General features: G+C 47.2%; 2 protein-coding genes across 5 annotated transcripts in view; one reads left to right on the top strand and one right to left on the bottom strand.

Annotated features, from left to right (window-relative positions):
- Positions 1–19984, top strand: part of HMCN1 (hemicentin 1) — a 459307-nt gene that overhangs the window by 255950 nt on the left and 183373 nt on the right. For all 4 annotated transcript variants that reach the window (XM_070055058.1, XM_051820384.2, XM_070055057.1 and 1 more), the window contains 8 exons: positions 833–960; positions 4851–5123; positions 5779–5874; positions 8873–9067; positions 10365–10495; positions 10644–10791; positions 12751–12877; positions 14749–14903. In XM_070055058.1, coding sequence (XP_069911159.1) covers positions 833–960; positions 4851–5123; positions 5779–5874; positions 8873–9067; positions 10365–10495; positions 10644–10791; positions 12751–12877; positions 14749–14903 — 1253 coding nt within the window. The remainder of the gene's footprint in view (positions 1–832; positions 961–4850; positions 5124–5778; positions 5875–8872; positions 9068–10364; positions 10496–10643; positions 10792–12750; positions 12878–14748; positions 14904–19984) is intronic.
- LOC103351064 (inorganic pyrophosphatase) lies at positions 2351–4014 on the bottom strand. The gene is given in 3 exon segments (XM_070056207.1): positions 2351–2835; positions 2838–3075; positions 3964–4014. Coding segments are annotated over 3 exon segments (678 nt in total). The 3' UTR covers positions 2351–2446.

The following is a 19984-nucleotide window of genomic DNA, read 5'->3' on the forward strand; positions in this document are numbered from 1 at the left end:
ACCCAACTGCCTGAATCATGTTGAATAGTTACTCCATTCCTTCCGTTTTGCATATCTCCTCTGATGGTGCACGTTACGTGTTGACTTCTTGTACACACTTAGATCTTTTGGGAGATTCTTTCCTTAACTACTAAACTATTTGTGTGTCTCTGAGCCAAAGTACACTTTGCTTGCTTTAGCTTTTTAGGAAATTTTAATGTTAGATCTGTCTGTCCTCTACACTCTCTTAAAAGTATCTGAACAAAATTTAATGTAAAAACTTTTTCTATTTGGTTCATCCAACTGCACTGTTGTTTGACTTGAAGAATATGTCCAACATATATTTGAGAATGTAAGTACTTTCTTATGCCTTTATTTCAATACACTAGTTTATGAAGCCCTGTAGGAAAAATACTCAGTGCCAAGGTAACATACGAGATGGGGTTCAGAAATAAAATTTTATCAAAATATTCATTAACTAATACAAAATTCTGCAGTTAATTTTAAATTTATATATTTGAGAGTGGATACTGTATAATTAATGCTATCAAAAGGTTGACTCATTTGGTCAAAAACGTAAATTCGAAGTTTACTGCAATAATGTTTTGCTTGGTATAGCTGTAACTCAGGTGTTTCATTATTAGGCCATTTCAGATCATTAGGTTGGACTGAAGGATAAAAGAAGCTAATTTAGTGTGTGTAAGAATATCATAATCAGGAGAGTTCCTGACTCCCGGTGTATGGATATGCGTTACAGATGGGAGAAGGGCTTCCAGACCTCGCAGAGCAGAGCTTTGAGCCTGGAGGCATAGCTGTGAGGCAGCATCTGACGCGTCGTGTGCTTTCTGTTTAGACACACGTTCCTCCCCTCCGGCTCCATGAAGATCACCGAGAGCCGCGTTTCAGACTCTGGGCTGTATCTCTGTGCTGCCACAAACATTGCGGGGAACGTGACTCAGTCTGTGAAGTTAAACGTCCACGGTGAGTTTCGAGGTCGTCGTATGTGCTAACGGGCCACTGGGACACCTCATAGTCCCAGCTTCTGCAATAGTGAACCTCCAAACTGTACACTGGGTGACCCAAAGAGGCTAAAAGCCTGAGACTTGGGACTTTCTGACATGTGCTCGGACCGGGGCATCTTCTCTCTCCAAATCACTTTCTTTTGCCTTTTTCAAAGAGACTTTATTAAATTTTTTATGTCACTGCTTCTAGTTGAAAATAGGACTCTCATTGCTATATAGAAGAAAGAAATGTATAAGCTGTAGGATGTACTTTGATTCTCAAGGAAGAACCTAATGGTATTTAAATGGTCATTTTTAATATGTAAGAACTTGAAAAAGTTTGTAGAAAATGAAATTAAAATGGAAATTAGAAAATTAATTATTTTGGTGCACAAAAATTTATCCTCACACAGTCAGCATAGAAAGTGGAATTAAAATAATTAAAAAATTATGTTTGTGCAAAAAATTCTATTTCCTCACACACAATAAACATATACAGCTAGTATGTGTTACTCTCACACATCTATTCACAAATGACTTCCAAATCACCTTTGCTGTTATGTAAGTGTGTAAATAAAAGTTATCTTAGGGGCTGGCGCCATGGCTCACTTGGTTATTCCTCTGCCTGCGGCGCCAGCATCCCATGTGGGTACCGGGTTCTGGTCCTAGTTGCTCTTCTTCCGGTCCAGCTCTCTGCTGTGGCCCAGGAAGGCAGTGGAGGATGGCCCAAGTGCTTGGGCCCTGTACCCTCATGGGAGACTGGGGGGAGGCACCTGGCCCCTGGCTTCGGATCGGCGAAGTTCTGGCCGTGGCGGCCATTTGGGGGCTGAACCAATGGAGGGAAGACCTTTCTCTGTCTTTCTCTCTCACTAACTCTGTCAAATAAATAAAAATTAAATAAAAATTAAATAAAAGTTATCTTAGTTGAAATAATGGGAAGCAGTTTTGGACAGATTGTATTCTGAGGGCACTGGAGGAGTGCCAGCAGCAGTTGCTGTAGTTAGATGATGAGTCTTGTCAATGCTGGCCTAGTGAAGAGCGACTCGGTTTGCATCCAAGGCTTCCAGGTGAGTAGGCTGCAGCAGCATCAGCTTGTATTCCGGAGAAACCACACTGGTGTTTGTGGTGATGGGGCCACTTGTCCACTTCTGCTGGTGTTGGGCAGACAGAGGCACCTGCTGGGGCTCCGGCAGCCTCAGCCGCTTTGGCCGCATCGGGGTCACACTTGAAGAGGTTCTCAGATGTTGTCTTCATGCAGCTGATTTTTTCATAAGTTATATTTATCTATTTGAAAGGCAGAGTTAGAGAGGGAGACAGACAGAGAGAGAGAAATCTCCTGTCTGCTGGTTCCCTCTCCAAATGGCCACAAAGACCGAGCCAGGCCAGGCTGCAGCCAGGAGCCAGGAGCTTCTTCTGGGTCTTTCATGTGAGTGCAGGGGCCCAAGCCTTTGAACCATCCTCTGCTGCTATCCCAAACGCATTAGCAAGGGGCTGGATTGGAAGTGGAGCAGCCAGGACTCGAACTGGTGCTCAAATGGATTGCTGGCGTTGCAGGTGGCAGCTTCGTGCACCACACCACAGCTGATTGCTTTTCTGTCCATTTTCTTAGTCACTAAAGCTTTCCAGTGGTCATAAGTGCTTTTAATAATTTTGACTGCAAAGTCCTTATCCTTAAATTCTACACTGAAAGCAAGTTCATTTTCTGTTTTTCTATCAGGAAACTTGAACCCTCTGAAGCAGTCCCCAGGACCTTCTAAGTCACTGGGTTTCAGCCTTTTGACGTCATTAATGTCATTATAATTGGCCTCATCAGGATCGTGCACATTAAAGGCCCGGACCATCCAGTCAGTTTTACTTCATCAGTCACAATATGCCCACAACGTTCACCCTTGCGCACTTTCACTCTTGCACACACCTTTCTTTGAGTTTCACACTCATCAGTCCCGTCGTTGTCTTAAGAACAGCCAGTGTGTTTGTCATTGTGTCTGGGGCCTTCCCGAGTCTGAGGGATGGGCCATAGTTCCCTGTAAGGGAATAAGTTGGTGGTGTTATGGGGTTTTTTCTTCACATTCTGCTTCATTGAATTTAAAGGGCCCTTTATAGCAAGCTCCCCTTTTTTTTTTTTTATTTTTTTTTTTTATTTTTTTTTTATTTATTTATTTTTTTGACAGACAGAGTGGACAGTGAGAGAGAGAGAGACAGAGAGAAAGGTCTTCCTTTGCCGTTGGTTCACCCTCCAATGGCCGCCGCTGCAGCCGGCACACCGCGCTGATCCGATGGAGGAGCCAGGATCCAGGTGCTTTTCCTGGTCTCCCATGGGGTGCAGGGCCCAAGCACCTGGGCCATCCTCCACTGCACTCCCTGGCCATAGCAGAGAGCTGGCCTGGAAGAGGGGCAACCGGGACAGAATCCGGCGCCCCGACCGGGACTAGAACCCGGTGTGCCGGCGCCGCAAGGTGGAGGATTAGCCTATTGAGCCACGGCGCCGGCCGCAAGCTCCCTTTTTGCATTAGGCCAGCCTGGTACTTCTCATCCTTGTCTGCACCAGTTGCAATGTCATGAATGGAGGAGTGTGTCTCCCTTGGTCAGTTTTAAGGAAGACGCCATCCTCATGGGTAGGGGTCCCAGCCGGCGGCTCCCTGCTGAAGGTGCTCTGTGCCGGGGATGGGGCCGTGGCTGCTGCCACACAGCCAGCAGCCTGCACTCAGCGGTAGCTGCAGGAGAGGCACACGTGTCCTGGTTACACGATACACAGTTGCTTTCTGAAGCGCTCTCATATTCAGATAGCTCTGCGACTGGAAAAGTCCTGCTTCCTGGGTTCACTGCCCTCTTGACCACTCTAATTGGTCTGCTGCATCCTGCAGTTTGACAGGACCAAATGGTCACGCAAGGTCACATGGTCCTTTCGACAGTGGGTTTGGAGACCAGATGGGAGTCCTGTTTACAGCTCTAGGGCATTCATTTATCACCTAACCTCTCTGACCTTTGGTTTCTTTCCTAAAATAATGATCTTTGGGGCAAACCTGCTGCTCATGATACCAGCATCCCGTAACAGAAGACAGGTTCCAGTCCTGGCTGTTCCAATTCTGATCCAGCTCCCTGCTAATGTGCCTGGGAAGGCAGCAGAAGAGGCCCAAGTCCTTGGACCCACACCCCTGTGGGAGACCCAGATGGAGTTCCTGGCTCCTGGCTTCCGATCTGGCTGTTGTGGCCATCTGGGGGAGTGAATCCGTGGACGGAAGATCTTGATCTCTCTCTTGCTTTGCCTTTCAAATAAATTAATTAATTAAAAAAAAAAAACACCTGTGGCTCAAAGTGACTGCACAATACACAGGGCATTGGTGTGGAAAGCAGGAATCCTTCGCAATTATTGACGTAAATTCCTTCACTTGGATTTCTGAAGGGAGGCAGACAAAGGGAAGTGACAAGGCCAAGCCCCCCCTCTGAAATCCACAGACGCCTTAGGGGAGGCTTCCTAACGCCCCTGTGCAGAGGACAGACGGAGCACGGGACAGGCGTGCCTTCTGTTTCACTCTTAGGTTAGCAAACGTATTTGGATTGCCTCTTAGAGGAGGTTTTGAAACCTTAAATTACATTTTTCAAATACTGGCTTTGCTCCAGTTTGGAAGGCTGTTTTGTATTTGTTATGTCCCATCATTCATGTAATGGAGTGGGATCTTGCTGCATTGGGAGGGGAACAGGCCTCAGGACACCTGTGGCCACCCTGCACCCCCCAGCTGGTGAGCAGGCCGACCCTGGTTCCAGATCTCCAGCTTGAGACGGTTCTACTTTTCTATGATGCTTCACGGTAAGGAGCTCCCATTTAAACTTTTCTTTGGTTGAATCATTAATTTCCATTGTTATTTCCAGTGCCTCCAAAGATACAGCGTGGCCCAAAACATGTGAAAGTCCGGGTCGGGCAGAGAGCGGATGTTCCCTGCAACGCCCAGGGGACGCCTCGCCCCGTCCTGACCTGGGTGAAGGGCGGACGGACCCTGCTGCTCGATGGGGTGCAGCGCCTGAGCCGTCCCGATGGGACTCTGAGCTTGCAGCAAGCCGCGCTCTCAGACGCGGGCCTTTACACGTGTGTCGCCACGAACATAGCAGGCAGTGACGAAGCGGAGATAACGCTACATGTCCAAGGTGTTGTATGACGTGGAATGCTCGCGGTGGGGGCAGGGCGTAGGGAAAGCGCCAGGGTCTGTATGAGCGAGTCTAGGACCGTTTGGGGAAGACCTCTCTGATGATCTTTTGTGACTCTAACTGAAAGGAGACCATTCATGAAGAAGCGTTACTGTTCTCTCACGCAGCCTGCGTCCATTCTTGCACATCTACTTTTTGCAGGAGAAGTTGCCGTGGGAGATGCAGCAATGGAAAGCACTGTGGATAGCCCCCTGTGCGCTGCTTCTGGTTGAGGGACGCGGGGGCTGAGGGCGTTGGAGTAGGACTTCATTCTCAGTGACAGGTCCTCGTCATACAGTCGGTCCCTTGGAGGAAGGGACACTGCCCCTCTCCGGCCCTGGCCGTGTTTTGAGGTGTGAACCATCAGTGTCTATTCTCTCGAGCAGCACATGCTCCTCCAGTTCCTGCCAGGAGTCTGGCGTGTTCTAGGCAGGTGAGAAAGCCAGGACAAAGCCAGACCCTGCTTCTGGGCTGTTCTGGCCAAGAATCCATCACGTTCAGGCATGTTCAGGGTAGTAGGTGTAGCCGCTGATCGATGCAGGTGCTTGATGATGCCTCGGCAGCATTTGAAGTTGCCCAAGAAAAGCCACTGATACTGCATTTGTTTTTCTCACAGAACCACCCACAGTGGAGGAGGTAGACTCTCCATTTAACACTCCATTCCAGGAAAGACTGGCCAGTCAACGCATTGCATTTCCATGCCCTGTAAGAGGTGTGTACTACCCAGAGTTATAGGCATTGCCATAATATCATTCCACTGTATTTATCCTAAATCGTCATCACTGTGAAATTCCGCTGTCAGTCCGTCCTTGTTCTAACATGTGAGTTTGGTAACAGCTAACCCCTTTCACAAACAGCTCTTTGAACAGGTGTTTTTCCCTCCCAAGAATTGCACTTTATGGAGATTTTCCCTTCTTTCAGTTTTGGCCAATCGAATCTGTTTTCCTTCTGTGTATTTCATTCTTTTTCAGTATGATTTTCCTCTCAAATGTGACAGCTGGAGCTATTCAGGATACTCGAGATTTATCTCTGTTAGCCAGAAGTGTAAGTTCTGAACACTTCTGTTCTTAAAAACCCCTTCTCCCGTGTCTACTTTCCGCTGGCAATCCCAGGACCAGTTTGCAGCTTGTTTGCAAGCCCCTCCTCTCCCTGAATTGCTGGCTCTGTGCCACCACGGTGCCTGGCCACAGGTTGCTGCCGTCCCCTCAGATGTGAAAGAGGCGTGCCACTCTTACCCTTGCTGTGGGTGCTGACTCTGGCTCGTGACGCCCTCTGCGGTGCATCTGCAGCGCCTCCATGCACGGTGGCAGTCTGGCACAGCCTAAGCCGTGGCCCTCCTCAAGGGCTGCCATGGCTGCTCCACGAGTGCTCCCACGTGTGCCTGTGCTCAAGGCCAACTCCGTCTCTCTGACAAGCTTTTCCATCTCTCTGAGTGGTGGCTGTCCCAGTGATTACTCCACTTTCTGCCCATTTTAAACAGTGACTTAGCGAGCTTTTGTGTCTCAGGAGGCAGTGAGGGTCTGGCAGGAAAGCTGCTTGAGAAGAGTAAGGATCTTGGGTGCTCGGCACCACTCTCCTGCCTGCAGCACACACACACTGCTCCCTGTTCTCACAGGGTCCCCACCACTCAGCTGCCTGCAGCCCCCACTCACCCCTGTTCTCACGGGGTCCCCACCACTCACCTGCCTGCAGCCCCCACTCACCCCTGTTCTCACGGGGTCCCCGCCACTCTCCTGCCTGCAGCACACACCCACTGCTCCCTGTTCAAACGGGGTCCCCACCACTCACCTGCCTGCAGCCCCCCTGCTCCCTGTTCTCACGGGGTCCCCACCACTCACCTGCCTGCAGCCCCTACTGCTCCCTGTTCTCACGGGGTCCCCACCACTCACCTGCCTGCAGCCCCCACTCACCCCTGTTCTCACAGGGTCCCCACCACTCTCCTGCCTGCAGCACCCACTCACCCCAGTTCTCACGGGGTCCCCACCACTCACCTGCCTGCAGCCCCCACTCACCCGTGTTCTTACAGGTCCCCACCACTCTCCTGCCTGCAGCCCCCACTCACCCCTGTTCTCACGGAGTCCCCACCACTCACCTGCCTGCAGCACCCACTCACCCCTGTTCTCACGGGGTCCCCACCACTCACCTGCCTGCAGCCCCCACTGCTCCCTGTTCTCACTGGGTCCCCACCAATCACCTGCCTGCAGCCCCCACTCACCCCTGTTCTCACGGGATCCCCACCACTCACCTGCCTGCAGCATCCACTGCTCCCTGTTCTCACTGGGTCCCCACCACTCACCCCTGTTCTCACAGGGTCCCCACCACTCACCCCTGTTCTCACGGGGTCCCCACCACTCACCCCTCTTCTCACGGGATCCCTGACTTCTCTCTGCTCTGAAAAGCCTCTCTGCCTCATTCATTTTCACCTGGGCATTCATTTAAAGTACCTGGATGCCTTTTCATTGTGTGTTGCTATGAATGATGTCTTGATCGTGGTAGCTTTACCACTTGTAGAATGAAGATAACGCAGCTTGTTTCTTTTGTTTATTCATTTTTGTTGTCACTTATCAACTCAACAAAGTGTGGTAGACATGCATGAAGGCATGAGTGGAATGTAAGTAGTAATTATGATTCTTGCCTGACAGCCTGACCAGACAGCTGGCGTCCATCTGTTTTATTTGCCCTTCCGTATCAGTCAATGTTTGACTACGAGCACAGTACATAGGCCAGTCTTTGCTTCCCTTTCTCCTAAAGGTTTAACTTTTGTAGCCTTTATGAGTCTTTACCTCAACTTGCGTCTAGAGCAGTGGAATTCTGTGTATTCCTGCCATTCTTCTGTCCTTATCCATCTTTCAGCATTTTTATCATGTAACACAGGATCATTAACAAAGTCATAATATTAATTTTATTTAATGTGCTTATTTTATCTTCATGGGGATAAAGTGGATTTTTAATTTAGAGTAGTGCCTGGCACATTGACTGCTGACGAGTGCACTTATTCCTAGTACAGAGTTCTTCGTCTCCTTCTGATACTCCTTTTGGCTCTGCTGCTCACTCTGCAGTGGTTCTGTCATTTTTATTTATTAGCACATTACTTCCATTCCCTCTCTTTGTCATAAATAAATCCTGGAAAGCAATTTGCTCACTGCTTCCTCAACTATGTCTTTTCAGGGGTTGAGCTACTATCCTTGACTTAACTGAGTGAGATTTCCGGAAGGTGCGTGGACAGACGTTCCTTACCTCTACCATGTCAGGCCTTTGAAAAAGTGAATTAGACAGCGTCTTTCCTGTGCTTCAGTGTGCACTCTGGCTAGGCAGTCTTCGTGTTACGTTCCTGTGGTAGTACCTTAGTTGTGTCTTTACTCCTAAACCTCCCTGTATTTTATCAATTGAATTAATGCATTTTTTTCCTAATTGTCACTGGGAACTCACCAAGAAGATGCTTCGTTTACCATCATCGTGGGTATTCTAATGAAAACAGCTCCAAAAAACTTCACACCAGGGACTCTGGGTCTCACGGCTGATCAGGAATTAGAGGCGTTACTTGGCATAGCCTCTTCAATTTAATTTCCTTTGTCAGAAAAGTACATAGTACCTGTTGGTGCACATTACAATCATGACAAAAATTTGAATTCTCCTTGATACATTTTATATGTAATAATTATTTCTGATTTTTTTGGTAAAATATCATGAGGCTTTAATTTCTCATTTAGGTACTCCCAAGCCCACTGTCAAATGGCTGCACAACGGTAGAGAGCTGACCGGCAGAGAGCCTGGTATCTCCGTCCTGGAAGGCGGCAGGTTGTTGGTCATTGCTTCCGTTGCACCATCTGATGGTGGGGACTACATCTGTGTGGCAGTCAATGAAGCCGGCACCGCAGAGAGCAAGTACAACCTCAAAGTCCATGGTAAGTCCCAATGAAGATGCCAGGACCATCTAAGGGGATATGTAAGTTTTCCAGTTATTAAATATTTAAATTACTTCCTCAATGTGGTATTCTGTAATATTAATGTGAATAAATGTGTTATCAAACAGAAACTGGTATTCTGATTGTTTATTTGATTTAAGACTTCACATTATTTGAGACCCAGTGGTAGCAAAGGTACATAGTAAACTCCTCCTGACCCTGAGCTGGGCCATCTAGTGCTCCTCTCCACAGGAAGGGAAAGTGCCACTTTGTGGGTGTACGTGTGTGTGCGTGTGTGTGTAGATAAGTTACGATAAAATATGGATGTATAATATTTATCCTCTTTCACTTACATAGAGTAGAAAGTTATACTCTTTAGTCTGCATTTCATCTGCTTCACAGAATGGCTTATCTTGGGAACTATTCAGTATTCCTAACTCTTTATCTATAGTATGCCGCTGTGTAGCTATCCAATGATTTATTTAACCTTGCTTTATTAATGGTGAGTGTTGCGATTGTTACCAGGTATTCGCTATTATGTAGAACCCTTCAGTAAAAATCTTGTACATATGCCATTTTGCATTAGTAAAATGCCAGATGCATTTGAAAATTTGGTGAATATTGGCTTTCACAGAGATTTAAGGCTCCTGTGACTTAAATTGAGACCTCTTGGTACCGACCTTGTGGTGCAGTGGGTTAAACCGCCACCTGCGACACCAGCATCCCATAGTGGAGGGCTGGGTCAAGTGCTGGCTGCTGTGCTTCTGATCCAGCTCCCTGCTGATGCACCCAGGAAGCCAGCAGAGGCTGACCTGAACACGCGGGCCTCTGCCATGCACAGGAGAGATTCAGATGGAGTTCTGCACTCCTGGCATCAGCCGGGATCAGCCCCAGCTCTTGCTAACCATTTGTGGAGTGAAACAGCAGGTAGAAGATCTTTTTCTCTGTTTCTTCCTCTCTCTGTGTCACTCTGTTTTGCAAATAAATAAATAAGGCCTTTTTTAAAAAAATTAATACCCCCTACAACAGGTTGTGTTTTGAGTGGTATGTAAAATACATAGGTTCTATGTTAAATTTGTCCTGAATTCTGCCATTGAATTTAAAACCCTGAAATAGTAATAGTAAGACTTTTTGTATATAAATATGTTGGTCAAGGCTTTTTACAATAAGTATATTCTTAAATATGACTAGCTGTTCTGGCCAGTAAATCTCAGAATCTGCTTTGTAAAGTCCTTTGTAAAGAAACTTTAGGGTAATACTTATGATGACCGCCTGACTGTGACTTCTGTCTCTGCAGTTCCTCCTGTAATTAAAGATGAAGAACAAGTGACGAATGTGTCCGTGTTGGTGAACCAGCTGACGAGTCTCTCCTGCGACGTGGAAGGGACGCCACCTCCCGTCATCACGTGGTACAAAGATGACGTGCTGGTAAAGTGGCACTCCTTGCTTCTGCACTGAGAGGAACTTGTTCAGCTGTTCGGTTTTCACGATTAGTGATGCAGATGTTTTAGTTCAGTGTTTAATTGTGTGTTCGTATCCGGTTTGGAGGTAACACTGACCTCTCGGGCCCCTGCAGGTGCAGGAGAGCAGCACTGTTGAGACCGTGAGCAACGGGAGGACCCTGAAGCTCTCCTCGGCCACGCTGCAGGACTCGGGACGATACTCCTGCAGAGCAGTGAACGTCGCGGGCACTTCTCAGAAGGACTTTAATATCCATGTGCTCGGTAAGGAAGATGGGCTTTGAAAAAACTGTGCTTCGGGTGCGTTTCTTACGCAGTATGCAGAGAGGTAACTGAAAAAGCAAAACATTAAATCGATAGAAGGGCCGGCGCCGCGGCTCACTAGGCTAATCCTCCACCTTGCGGCGCCGGCACACCGGGTTCTAGTCCCGGTCGGGGCGCCGGTTCTGTCCCGGTTACCCCTCTTCCAGGCCAGCTCTCTGCTGTGGCCTGGGAGTGCCGTGGAGGATGGCCCAAGTGCTTGGGCCCTGCACCCCATGGGAGACCAGGAGAAGCACCTGGCTCCTGCCATCGGATCAGCGCGGTGCGCTGGCCACAGCGTGCCAGCCGCGGCGGCCATTGGAGGGTGAACCAACGGCAAAGGAAGACCTTTCTCTCTGTCTCTCTCTCTTACTGTCCACTCTGCCTGTCCAAAAAAAAAAAAAATCGATAGAAGAAACGCCGTCTGTTCCACTCTGTATTTTTGTCTTTAACAGAGGTTATTCAGAACCTGATGCAGAAAGTTTGAATGTGGTTATTACTTGTAATACAGAGAAGTCCTGGAGTTGTAGACCCAAAAGTCTCCAATAAAATAAAGTAGTACCATCTTCTGTAAAACAGGAAATTACTACTAATGTCAAATTCTCCAGTTAGGTGGGCAGGAAGCTCCCTAGCAAGTAGCCACCCAGAGTGTCGTGCAGTACAACTCACTTGTGGCTTGTCTAGCCCATTCTTCACTCAGCAGCCAGTGTGGTCTTAACACACACACCTGACCGCACACATGCCCCTCCCCTCCTGCAACCTCTAGTGTCTGCTCATTTCCCGGAAGCTGAGCACCTCACCTTGGGGTGAAGGACGAGGCTGAGATGTGAGGGAGGCGTACAGGAGCTGCGTGATGTGCTCCATACTCCCAAAATAAAAGCCCACGTACCCTGTCCTGTGACAGCTTGGACAGCTTGAGCGGGCCTTAGCATCGTTCTTGTAAGAGATAAAGGCAGTGCATTTCAAACAGCATGACAGCATAATGTGAGAACTTGAACTTCCTGAGAGTTGATGATGTCATTCGTTATCTCTGATGTATAACAGTAGTATATTTAGTTATATAAAGGTACTTCGAAAAGTTCATGGAGCCGGCACCACGGCTCACTAGGCTAATCCTCCACCTGCGGCGCCAGCACCCTGGGTTCTAGTCCCGGTCGGGGCGCCGGTTCTGTTCCGGTTGCCCCTCTTCCAGGCCAGCTCTCTGCTGTGGCCCAGGAGTGCAGTGGAGGATGGCCCAAGTGCTTGGGCCCTGCACCCGCATGGGAGACCAGGAAGAAGCACCTGGCTCCTGGCTTCAGATCGGCACAGTGCGCCGGCTGTAGTGGCCATTTGGGGGGTGAACCAACGGAAGGAAGACCTTTCTCTGTGTCTCGTTCTCTCTCACTATCTAACTCTGCCTGTCCAAAAAAAAAAAAAAAAAATTCATGGAAAGGTGGGCATTTAGCCTAGCAGGTAAGATACCTGCATCCCACATTGGAATACCTGACTTCATGTCCAACTCTAGCAGACCTTGGGAGTAGTTGGCCTGGGTTGAGTTCCTGGCTCATGGCTTCTGACTAGCTCAGTCAGGCATTTAGGGAGCCAAACAGCAGATGTGAGCAATCTCAATCCCTCCTGCTTGCTTGCTGTCTTTCTCTCCTTACATCTCAAAAAATTCTAAAATTAAATCAAACATTTTCAGGTTCATGAAACACCTTGTGCATATGAGTTGAATATATGCTTCCAAGTGAATCCTGTATTAAGATAACAGATCTTTCATGAATATGTTTCTGTATTTAAATTTAATATTTGGGCACACAGATTTTGTCATATTTTTAACATTAACGATTTGTTGAAACATAGAAATCAGTGGTTACCTGCTTCCCTTCTCCCGAGCCTGTTTGTTAAGTCATAGATTCTCATGGTAAAATGTCTTTGTTCAAGTTCCGCCCAGCGTGATAGGAGCCCGCTCCCCAGATGAAGTCTCAGTGGTCCTCAGCCGCAGCACCACCCTCGAGTGCCGGGTCACAGGCACCCCCTTCCCCGACATCCACTGGCTCAAAGACGGCAAGTGAGTACCTTTGCTGTGTCTGTTGCTCAGTTCGTGGATTTGAGTGGTGTAGGGAACAGGTTAAGCCGAGGCCGAAGTAGCCAGGAGTCACAAGGGTTACAGTGCATCAAAAGGCACTTACATCCAGACTGTGCAAAACAATAAGGAAGATAACCAACAGTAAATGTAATGTGATGAAAAATGTTCAGAGAAGCAAGAGATTTTATTTTATTTTATTTTTTATTCTTTTTTTTTTTTTTTTTTTTTTTTTTGACAGGCAGAGTGGACAGTGAGAGAGAGAGACAGAGAGAAAGGTCTTCCTTTGCCGTTGGTTCACCCTCCAATGGCCGCCACGGCTGGCACGCTGCGGCCGGCACACCGCGCTGATCTGAAAGCAGGAGCCAGGTGCTTCTCCTGGTCTCCCATGGGGTGCAGGGCCCAAGTACTTGGGCCATCCTCCACTGCACTCCCTGGCCACAGCAGAGAGCTGGCCTGGAAGAGGGGCAACCGGGACAGAATCCGGCGCCCCGACTGGGACTAGAACCTGGTGTGCTGGCGCCGCAGGTGGAGGATTAGCCTAGTGAGCCGTGGCGCCGGCCCGAGATTTTATATTATAGTTAGGCAATTAACATACTAAAAAAAGTTCACCCTCAATGACTTGATGAATGTAAATAAATACAGTTTTGATTTCCACTGGTCATGCAGAGAAAAAAGTAAAGCATTGAAATCTCAAATGTTAGCTGGAGTATGGGGGGTCAGTTCTCAGATGAGGAGGCTGTAAAGTCATACCCTGAAGACTGTTGATTGGCATCTATGAAAATGTCTTTCATGTGCTGGTTCTGGGCCAGGGTGATGCCAGGAATCGGGAGCTTCATCTGGGTCTCCCATGTGGGTGATAGGGCCCAGCTACTTGGGATGTCTTCTGCTGCTTTCCCAGCTGCATTAGCAGAGAGCTGGATCAGAAATGGGGCAGCCGGGACACGAACTGGCACCCGTATGGGATGCTGAAGCCACGGACAGCAGCTTCACCCATTGTGCCACAATGCTGCCCCCCTGAGAATACTTTTTAAAATAGTATTACTTAGCCCGAGTTTTCTAGAGTGTCACACTAAACTGTACTTAGTAATAAAAACAAATATAGAGAAAGAGTAAGAGTGGATGAGTGAAAAAAATGACACTACTGATTATAAATAATATTAGACAAGTTAAGTTGGAAATAGGGAAGCTTTTCATCTGAAAATGATGATTATCTAATTTCTATTAATAAAGCAGTGTAGTGATTTCATTCTTCTGAATGAGTGCTAATTGCATCACTGCACATTTTTAATCAACTTTGATTCTGTTTTGAACTTGTTATCACTAAGTGATTTTTGTTGTGGTGAATGAGTGAGGAAACATGGGCAAATAAAAATGAACTTCTGGGAGCCGGTGCTGTGGCATAGCAGGTAAAGCCACTGCCTGCAGTGCCGCATCCCATATGGGCGCTGGTTTAGTCCCGGCTGCTCCACTTCCAATCCAGCTCCCTGCTAATGCGCCTGGGAAAGCAGTTCTGCCTGCAGTGCTGGCACGGCATGTGGGCATCTGTTTGAGCCCTGGCCGCTCCACTTCTGATCCAGCTCCCTGCTGGTGTGCCTGGGAAGGCAGTGGAGGATGGCCCAAGTATTTTGGGCCCCTGCATCCACTTAGGAGACCTGGAGGAAGCTCTTGGTTCCTGGCTTTGGATTGGCTCAGCTCTGGCCATTGCAGCCATTTGGGGAGTGAGCTCAGTGGATGGAACTTCTCTCTCTCTCTCTGTCTCTTTCTCACCCTCTCTCTCTGTAATTCTGCCTTTAAAATAAAATAAATAAATCCTTAATAAAAAAATTTATGGAATAAATTTTTATTTTTTCTAGGCCTTTGTTGTTGAGCGATCCCAATATTGAACTTCTAGACAGAGGACAAATTCTGCATCTAAAGAATGCACGAAGAAGTGACAAGGGGCGCTACCAGTGTGCTGTGTCTAATGCAGCTGGCAAGCAAGCCAAGGACATAAAGCTGACTGTCTATCGTAAGTGTGATGCCCTTGTGCTGTCTGCCCCGTCACTGTTGTTGATGGAAGATTGACAAGCAGGCTTTCCTCCCATGTGCACTGCTCTGTTATTCAGTATCGCTCATTTGGAATGCTGCTCCCGGGGAAGGAACCTGTCTGCGTGCGTCTAAGGCTAGTGCCCTGCACCCTGTTCCAGGGTGTTTTATCTTCAAGTATGAATTTTTTCATATGCTCAGTGACTCTTATACTCTTCACTTAATGGGTCCAGAGTTTCCTAACTTGTCAGCTTATACAGAAATTAAATGTGTATACCTTGAAGGAGTTAAAGCTGTATAAAGTGTACAGGTGTCTGAAATAGAAGGAAACAGAAAATGTGCAAACAGTTGAACTGTACCATTTCGTACCATTGGGGTCTTTGTCCTGACATGTGATCCTATTTTTTTAAAGATTTATTTATTTACTTGAAAGGCAGAATTACTGAGAGGAGAGGCAGAGAAAGAGAGGTCTTCCACCCGCTGGTTCACTCCTCAGATGGTCACAACAGCTAGAACTGGGTCAATCTGAAGCCAGGAGCCAGGAGCTTCTTCCTGGTCTTCATGTGGATGCAGGGCCCAAGCACTTGGGCCATCTTCCACTGTTTTCGCAGGTCATAGCAGGAAGCTTGATTGGAAATGGAGCAGCCGGAACTCAAACCGGCGGCCATATGGGATGCCAGCATTGCAGCCGGTGGTTTTTCCCACTGTGCCACAACACTGGACCCCTGTGATCATATTTTAAATGCTTTATGTTTGTGCTGCTGTTTTTCCCAGCTATGCCCCAAAAGAGACACATAGCCTTCATTTCTTTGCTGGTGGCCAAAGTCGTTTTACTTTTGTATGAACTGAGCATGGGTAGCACGTGACGATTATGTTGGAGGTACAGAGGGTACACAGTAGAACAGAGGAGAGCACAGTAGTCCAGTGATGCCTCTCAGGGCTGTACTCACTGCCTGTCTTTTCCTTTGCATAGTGGATGGCACTCAAGGCAAGTGCAGGTACTTCAGAAGGACAGCTGCTCACCGGGTTCCCCACCACGGCAGGCACCAGCCGCTTTCAGTCACCTGCTGCTACTTCATTTCCTTCACAGCGCTCGTCACAAGTCGCCTTATTTTAAATTATTTATTTATTATACTTACTAGCTATTTCTCTCCAAGAAATATAAACTTTAAAAAAAAACATTATTTGAAAGAGATCTTCCATCTGCTGGCTCACTCCCCAAATGGCCAAAACAGCCAGAGCTTGACCTGACTGAAGCCAGGAGCCGGAGCTTCCTCTGGGTCTCTCACTTGGGTGGCAAGGGCCCAGACACTTGGGCCATCTTCCATTGCTCTCCTGGGCTGCTGTCAGGGAGCTGAGTCAGAAGTAGAGCAGTCAGGACATGACGCTGGCATTGCAGGCGGCTGCTTGACCCTCTTGCATCACAGTGCCGGCCCCACAATCTAAACCTTTTTTTTTTTTAATTTATTTACTTATTTGGATGTCGGAGTTAGAGGAAGAGACAGATCTTCTATCCACTGTTTCACTTCCCAGTCGGTTACCACTGCCAGGGCTGGACCAGGCCAGAGTCAGGAGCCTGAAGGTTCATCTGGGTCTCTCATATGAGTTGCAGGGGCCCAGGCACTTGGAGCAGGCCACCAGCAGGGAGCTGGATTGGAAGTGGAGCAGCTGGGACTCAAACCAGCACCCATACGAGCTGCTAGCATTGCAGGCAGTGCCTTCACCTGCTATGTCACAATGCCAGCCCCATGAATCCAAATTTCTTTCATTCTTTTTTTTTTTTTTTTTTTTTTTTTTTTTTGACAGGCAGAGTGGACAGTGAGAGACAGAGAGAAAGGTATTCCTTTACCATTGGTTCACCCTCCAATGGCCGCTGTGGTCGGCACACCGCGCTGTTCCGAAGCCAGGAGCCAGGTGCTTCTCCTGGTCTCCCATGCGGGTGCAGGGCCCAAGCACTTGGGCCATCCTCCACTGCACTCTCGGGCCACAGCAAAGAGCTGGACTGGAAGAGAGGCAAGCGGGACAGAATCCGGCACCCCGACCGGGACTAGAACCCAGGGTGCTGGCGCCACAGGCAGAGGATTAGCCTATTGATCTGCAGCGCCAGCCCCAAATTTCTTAAGAATGGATCTTTGTTGGGCATATTCCCTACTTTAATGTCTGTTGAACAGTAGCAGCTCCCAAGAAATGCTTGCTAAGTGAATGAAATATTTCCTGAAGGAATGGTCTAGTGCCACTCTGTAGTATCAGAAACACTACCCCATGTGACTATACACACTAGGAATGGTGCTAGTCCAAACAAGTGGGTCCTCAGTATAAAATACATACCAGATATCAAAGACTTTGCATGTAAAATAATGTAAGGCAACTAATTAATAGTGCCCATTGGTAGACACAGAAGTTATTTTTTAAAGATATTTTGTCTAAGTGAAATATAGTATTAAAATTAATTTCCTGTTTTTAGTGTGACTAAAAGAAAATTTAACATTACCTACGTGGCTTGTGCTATATTTATGTTGGACAATACTGGTTGTTAAGTAATTATTAAGAACTTGGGCTTCTGAGACAGACTTGTTCTACCCCAAGTGCTGCCACCTAGGAGCTTTGTGACTTTGGACAATTTGCTTCATACCTCATAGCTTTGTTTTCTGAGCTGTAAAATGGGAATAATGCTAGCTCCTATATAATGGTGTTACTGTGAGGATCAAAGGCTAGATATGTAGGTGTGGATTACTTACAGTAACAGCTCATTAAATGCTACTCGTTTGTCACGTCTATGTAGGGATACATTGTCTTTGAACTTAAAATGTGTCCAATCTTGTTTGACTTCTATATAACTACTCCACATCTCCCTTTTAAACAGTGTCTTTATGTACAGTTTGAATAGCTTTATTGTATCAGAGATACTATATTTAAGGTAGGCCTTTAAGTGATTTTTTCTGTAGGAGGAAAGCAATCATGGGAGGAAGTATCTTCTAAAAAAAAAAAGTAACATTGCTGAAAGATTAGCCATGCAAACATCATGGCTAATCAACAGATGTGTTTAATCAACGGAAGTGTTATTGTTGCCGTTCGCTCCCACCAGAGCTGGCCAGGTAGACAGTAGGCGCGATGTTTTCCCTGAGTTGCTGAGGGTCTTCCCTGATCTGCGTTGGCGCCAGACTGAGACACGTACATCTGGTGATTTGGTGGGACTCCTCCTAACACGGGGCTTGAGCTCCTGCCGTAGAATCCCCTTGTTCACTTAGTGTGACGCCCTCAGGCGTCCGGAGAGAGGGCTCCGTAACAAGTGCGTCCTCCGGGATTCTCTGAGATGAAAGGCATTGCGGTATACGCCATTTCCGCTCTAGCAAGCTCACCTGCACCTCCACGCGCCTCATCGTAAGCTTACTTTATTTCATTTGTGAAAATGCATTTATTCCTAAAATGGAAAAAAAAATGAAACAGAGGCTATGGCTTGGCTGAATGTGAGGGATGTATATGGATTTCAGGTTGAGTGTGTTTTCACACCACCCCCGATTCACTTGTCTTCCTCATTTACACACATGTGTGGATGAAGCAGGTGGGTCAGTGCAGCTGCAAGGTAGCAATGATCATTGTGCTCAAGGAAAGAAATGGAGGCAAAACGGACGTGAGGGGAAGGAGCAGGGGACAGAATGTGGAAGACGGGAGTATGAGGGCCTTTGAATATCCTGTGTGGAGCTCCCGCGGATTGACAGCTTGCAGACCTGAGGCCCGTGTGCTTGGTGGGTTTCAGAGGCCCGGGAGATTCCTAAACGATGGGAAAGTCTGTGTGTACATGCGTGGGTGCTGTGCACATGCAGCGTGTCCACAACTTTTATCCACACCCCCAAGTGTAGGACTTCGGCAAATACGTATGAATTAAATGATACAGGAAGTGAAATGCATATTTATTTGGAAAATTTAAGCAACCCTTTTTCATAAATATTTTAGATTTTGCGGACCATGAGGCAGAATCAAAAATATTCTATAGATACTTACATAACAAGACAGAAATTGATTTCTACAAAATTGTTTATTGATGAAATTCCCTTTTTGTGATTTTCAAAATTTTTTTCTAATACTTGTTTGCTAAGAGGATTAATGGGAATAATTGGGAGCAGGGAGTAATGTTTCATTTCATCGGAGTTTAGTTTGCACTATCATTAAAATCGATTGCAAATGTTCAGCTCTAGATGGTGCATTGGGATGAGATTTTACCTATTTCCTCTTTGAAAATGTCTTTGCAACACCAGCAACAGCCAGGGCTGGGCCATGCTGAATCCAGGATCCAGGATCTCAGTCCAGGTCACCTGTGTAGGTGTCAGGACCTCCCCCCACCCAACCACTTTCACGTTTTCTCTCCCTCCGCGCACGCGTGTGTGTGTGTGTGTGTGTGTCCGTCTGTCTCTGTCTCCTTCTCTGTCTTTGCCTTTCAAATAAATAAAATCAATGAAAACACCTAAAATCAGTGACAACAGCAAATCAGTGGAAACATACTAAGGCTGGTAACAGTTCATAAGCATTTGATTCGAGCGTGTTCACTGCTTGGCAGGCATTAGTAGAATCCTGTATCTCCCCTCCATACACATTTAACTTAATCTGTTCCAGCTGAATGTTAGATGAAGGGTCCTCAGTTTCAAAGGCTAATCAGTTTGGGAATACCGAGATTTCCTTTGTGTTTGTCTCAAGGTCTGACAATCTTTGCAAGAGCTCTCAGGTCAGAAAATACATGCACTGCAAATTTGTGGGGGAATTCATGTACCCAGTAGCAATAACACTTCACCCCCTCTAAGGCCATTGCGTGGTGAGCCAGGCCAGGGGATTCAGTTCTGCAGGAAGTCATGGCACTGATGCTAAAAGCAAATTCAGGACACCCTTAGCACTGCTGGATCAACAGCATGAGACTGTTGTACACCACACAGAGTGCTTGCTGATGAATACAGCGGTGAATGGTCATGGACTTTTAAAAACACTTGGCATTTTAATTGGCTTTGTAAGTTTCTTTAAATCTTTTTTTAAAGACATGTTTATTTGAGAGGCAGAGTTACAGACAGAGAGGAT

This window comes from Oryctolagus cuniculus, chromosome 13 (genome assembly GCF_964237555.1).
Source record: "Oryctolagus cuniculus chromosome 13, mOryCun1.1, whole genome shotgun sequence".
Taxonomy (NCBI): Eukaryota; Metazoa; Chordata; class Mammalia; order Lagomorpha; family Leporidae; genus Oryctolagus; species Oryctolagus cuniculus.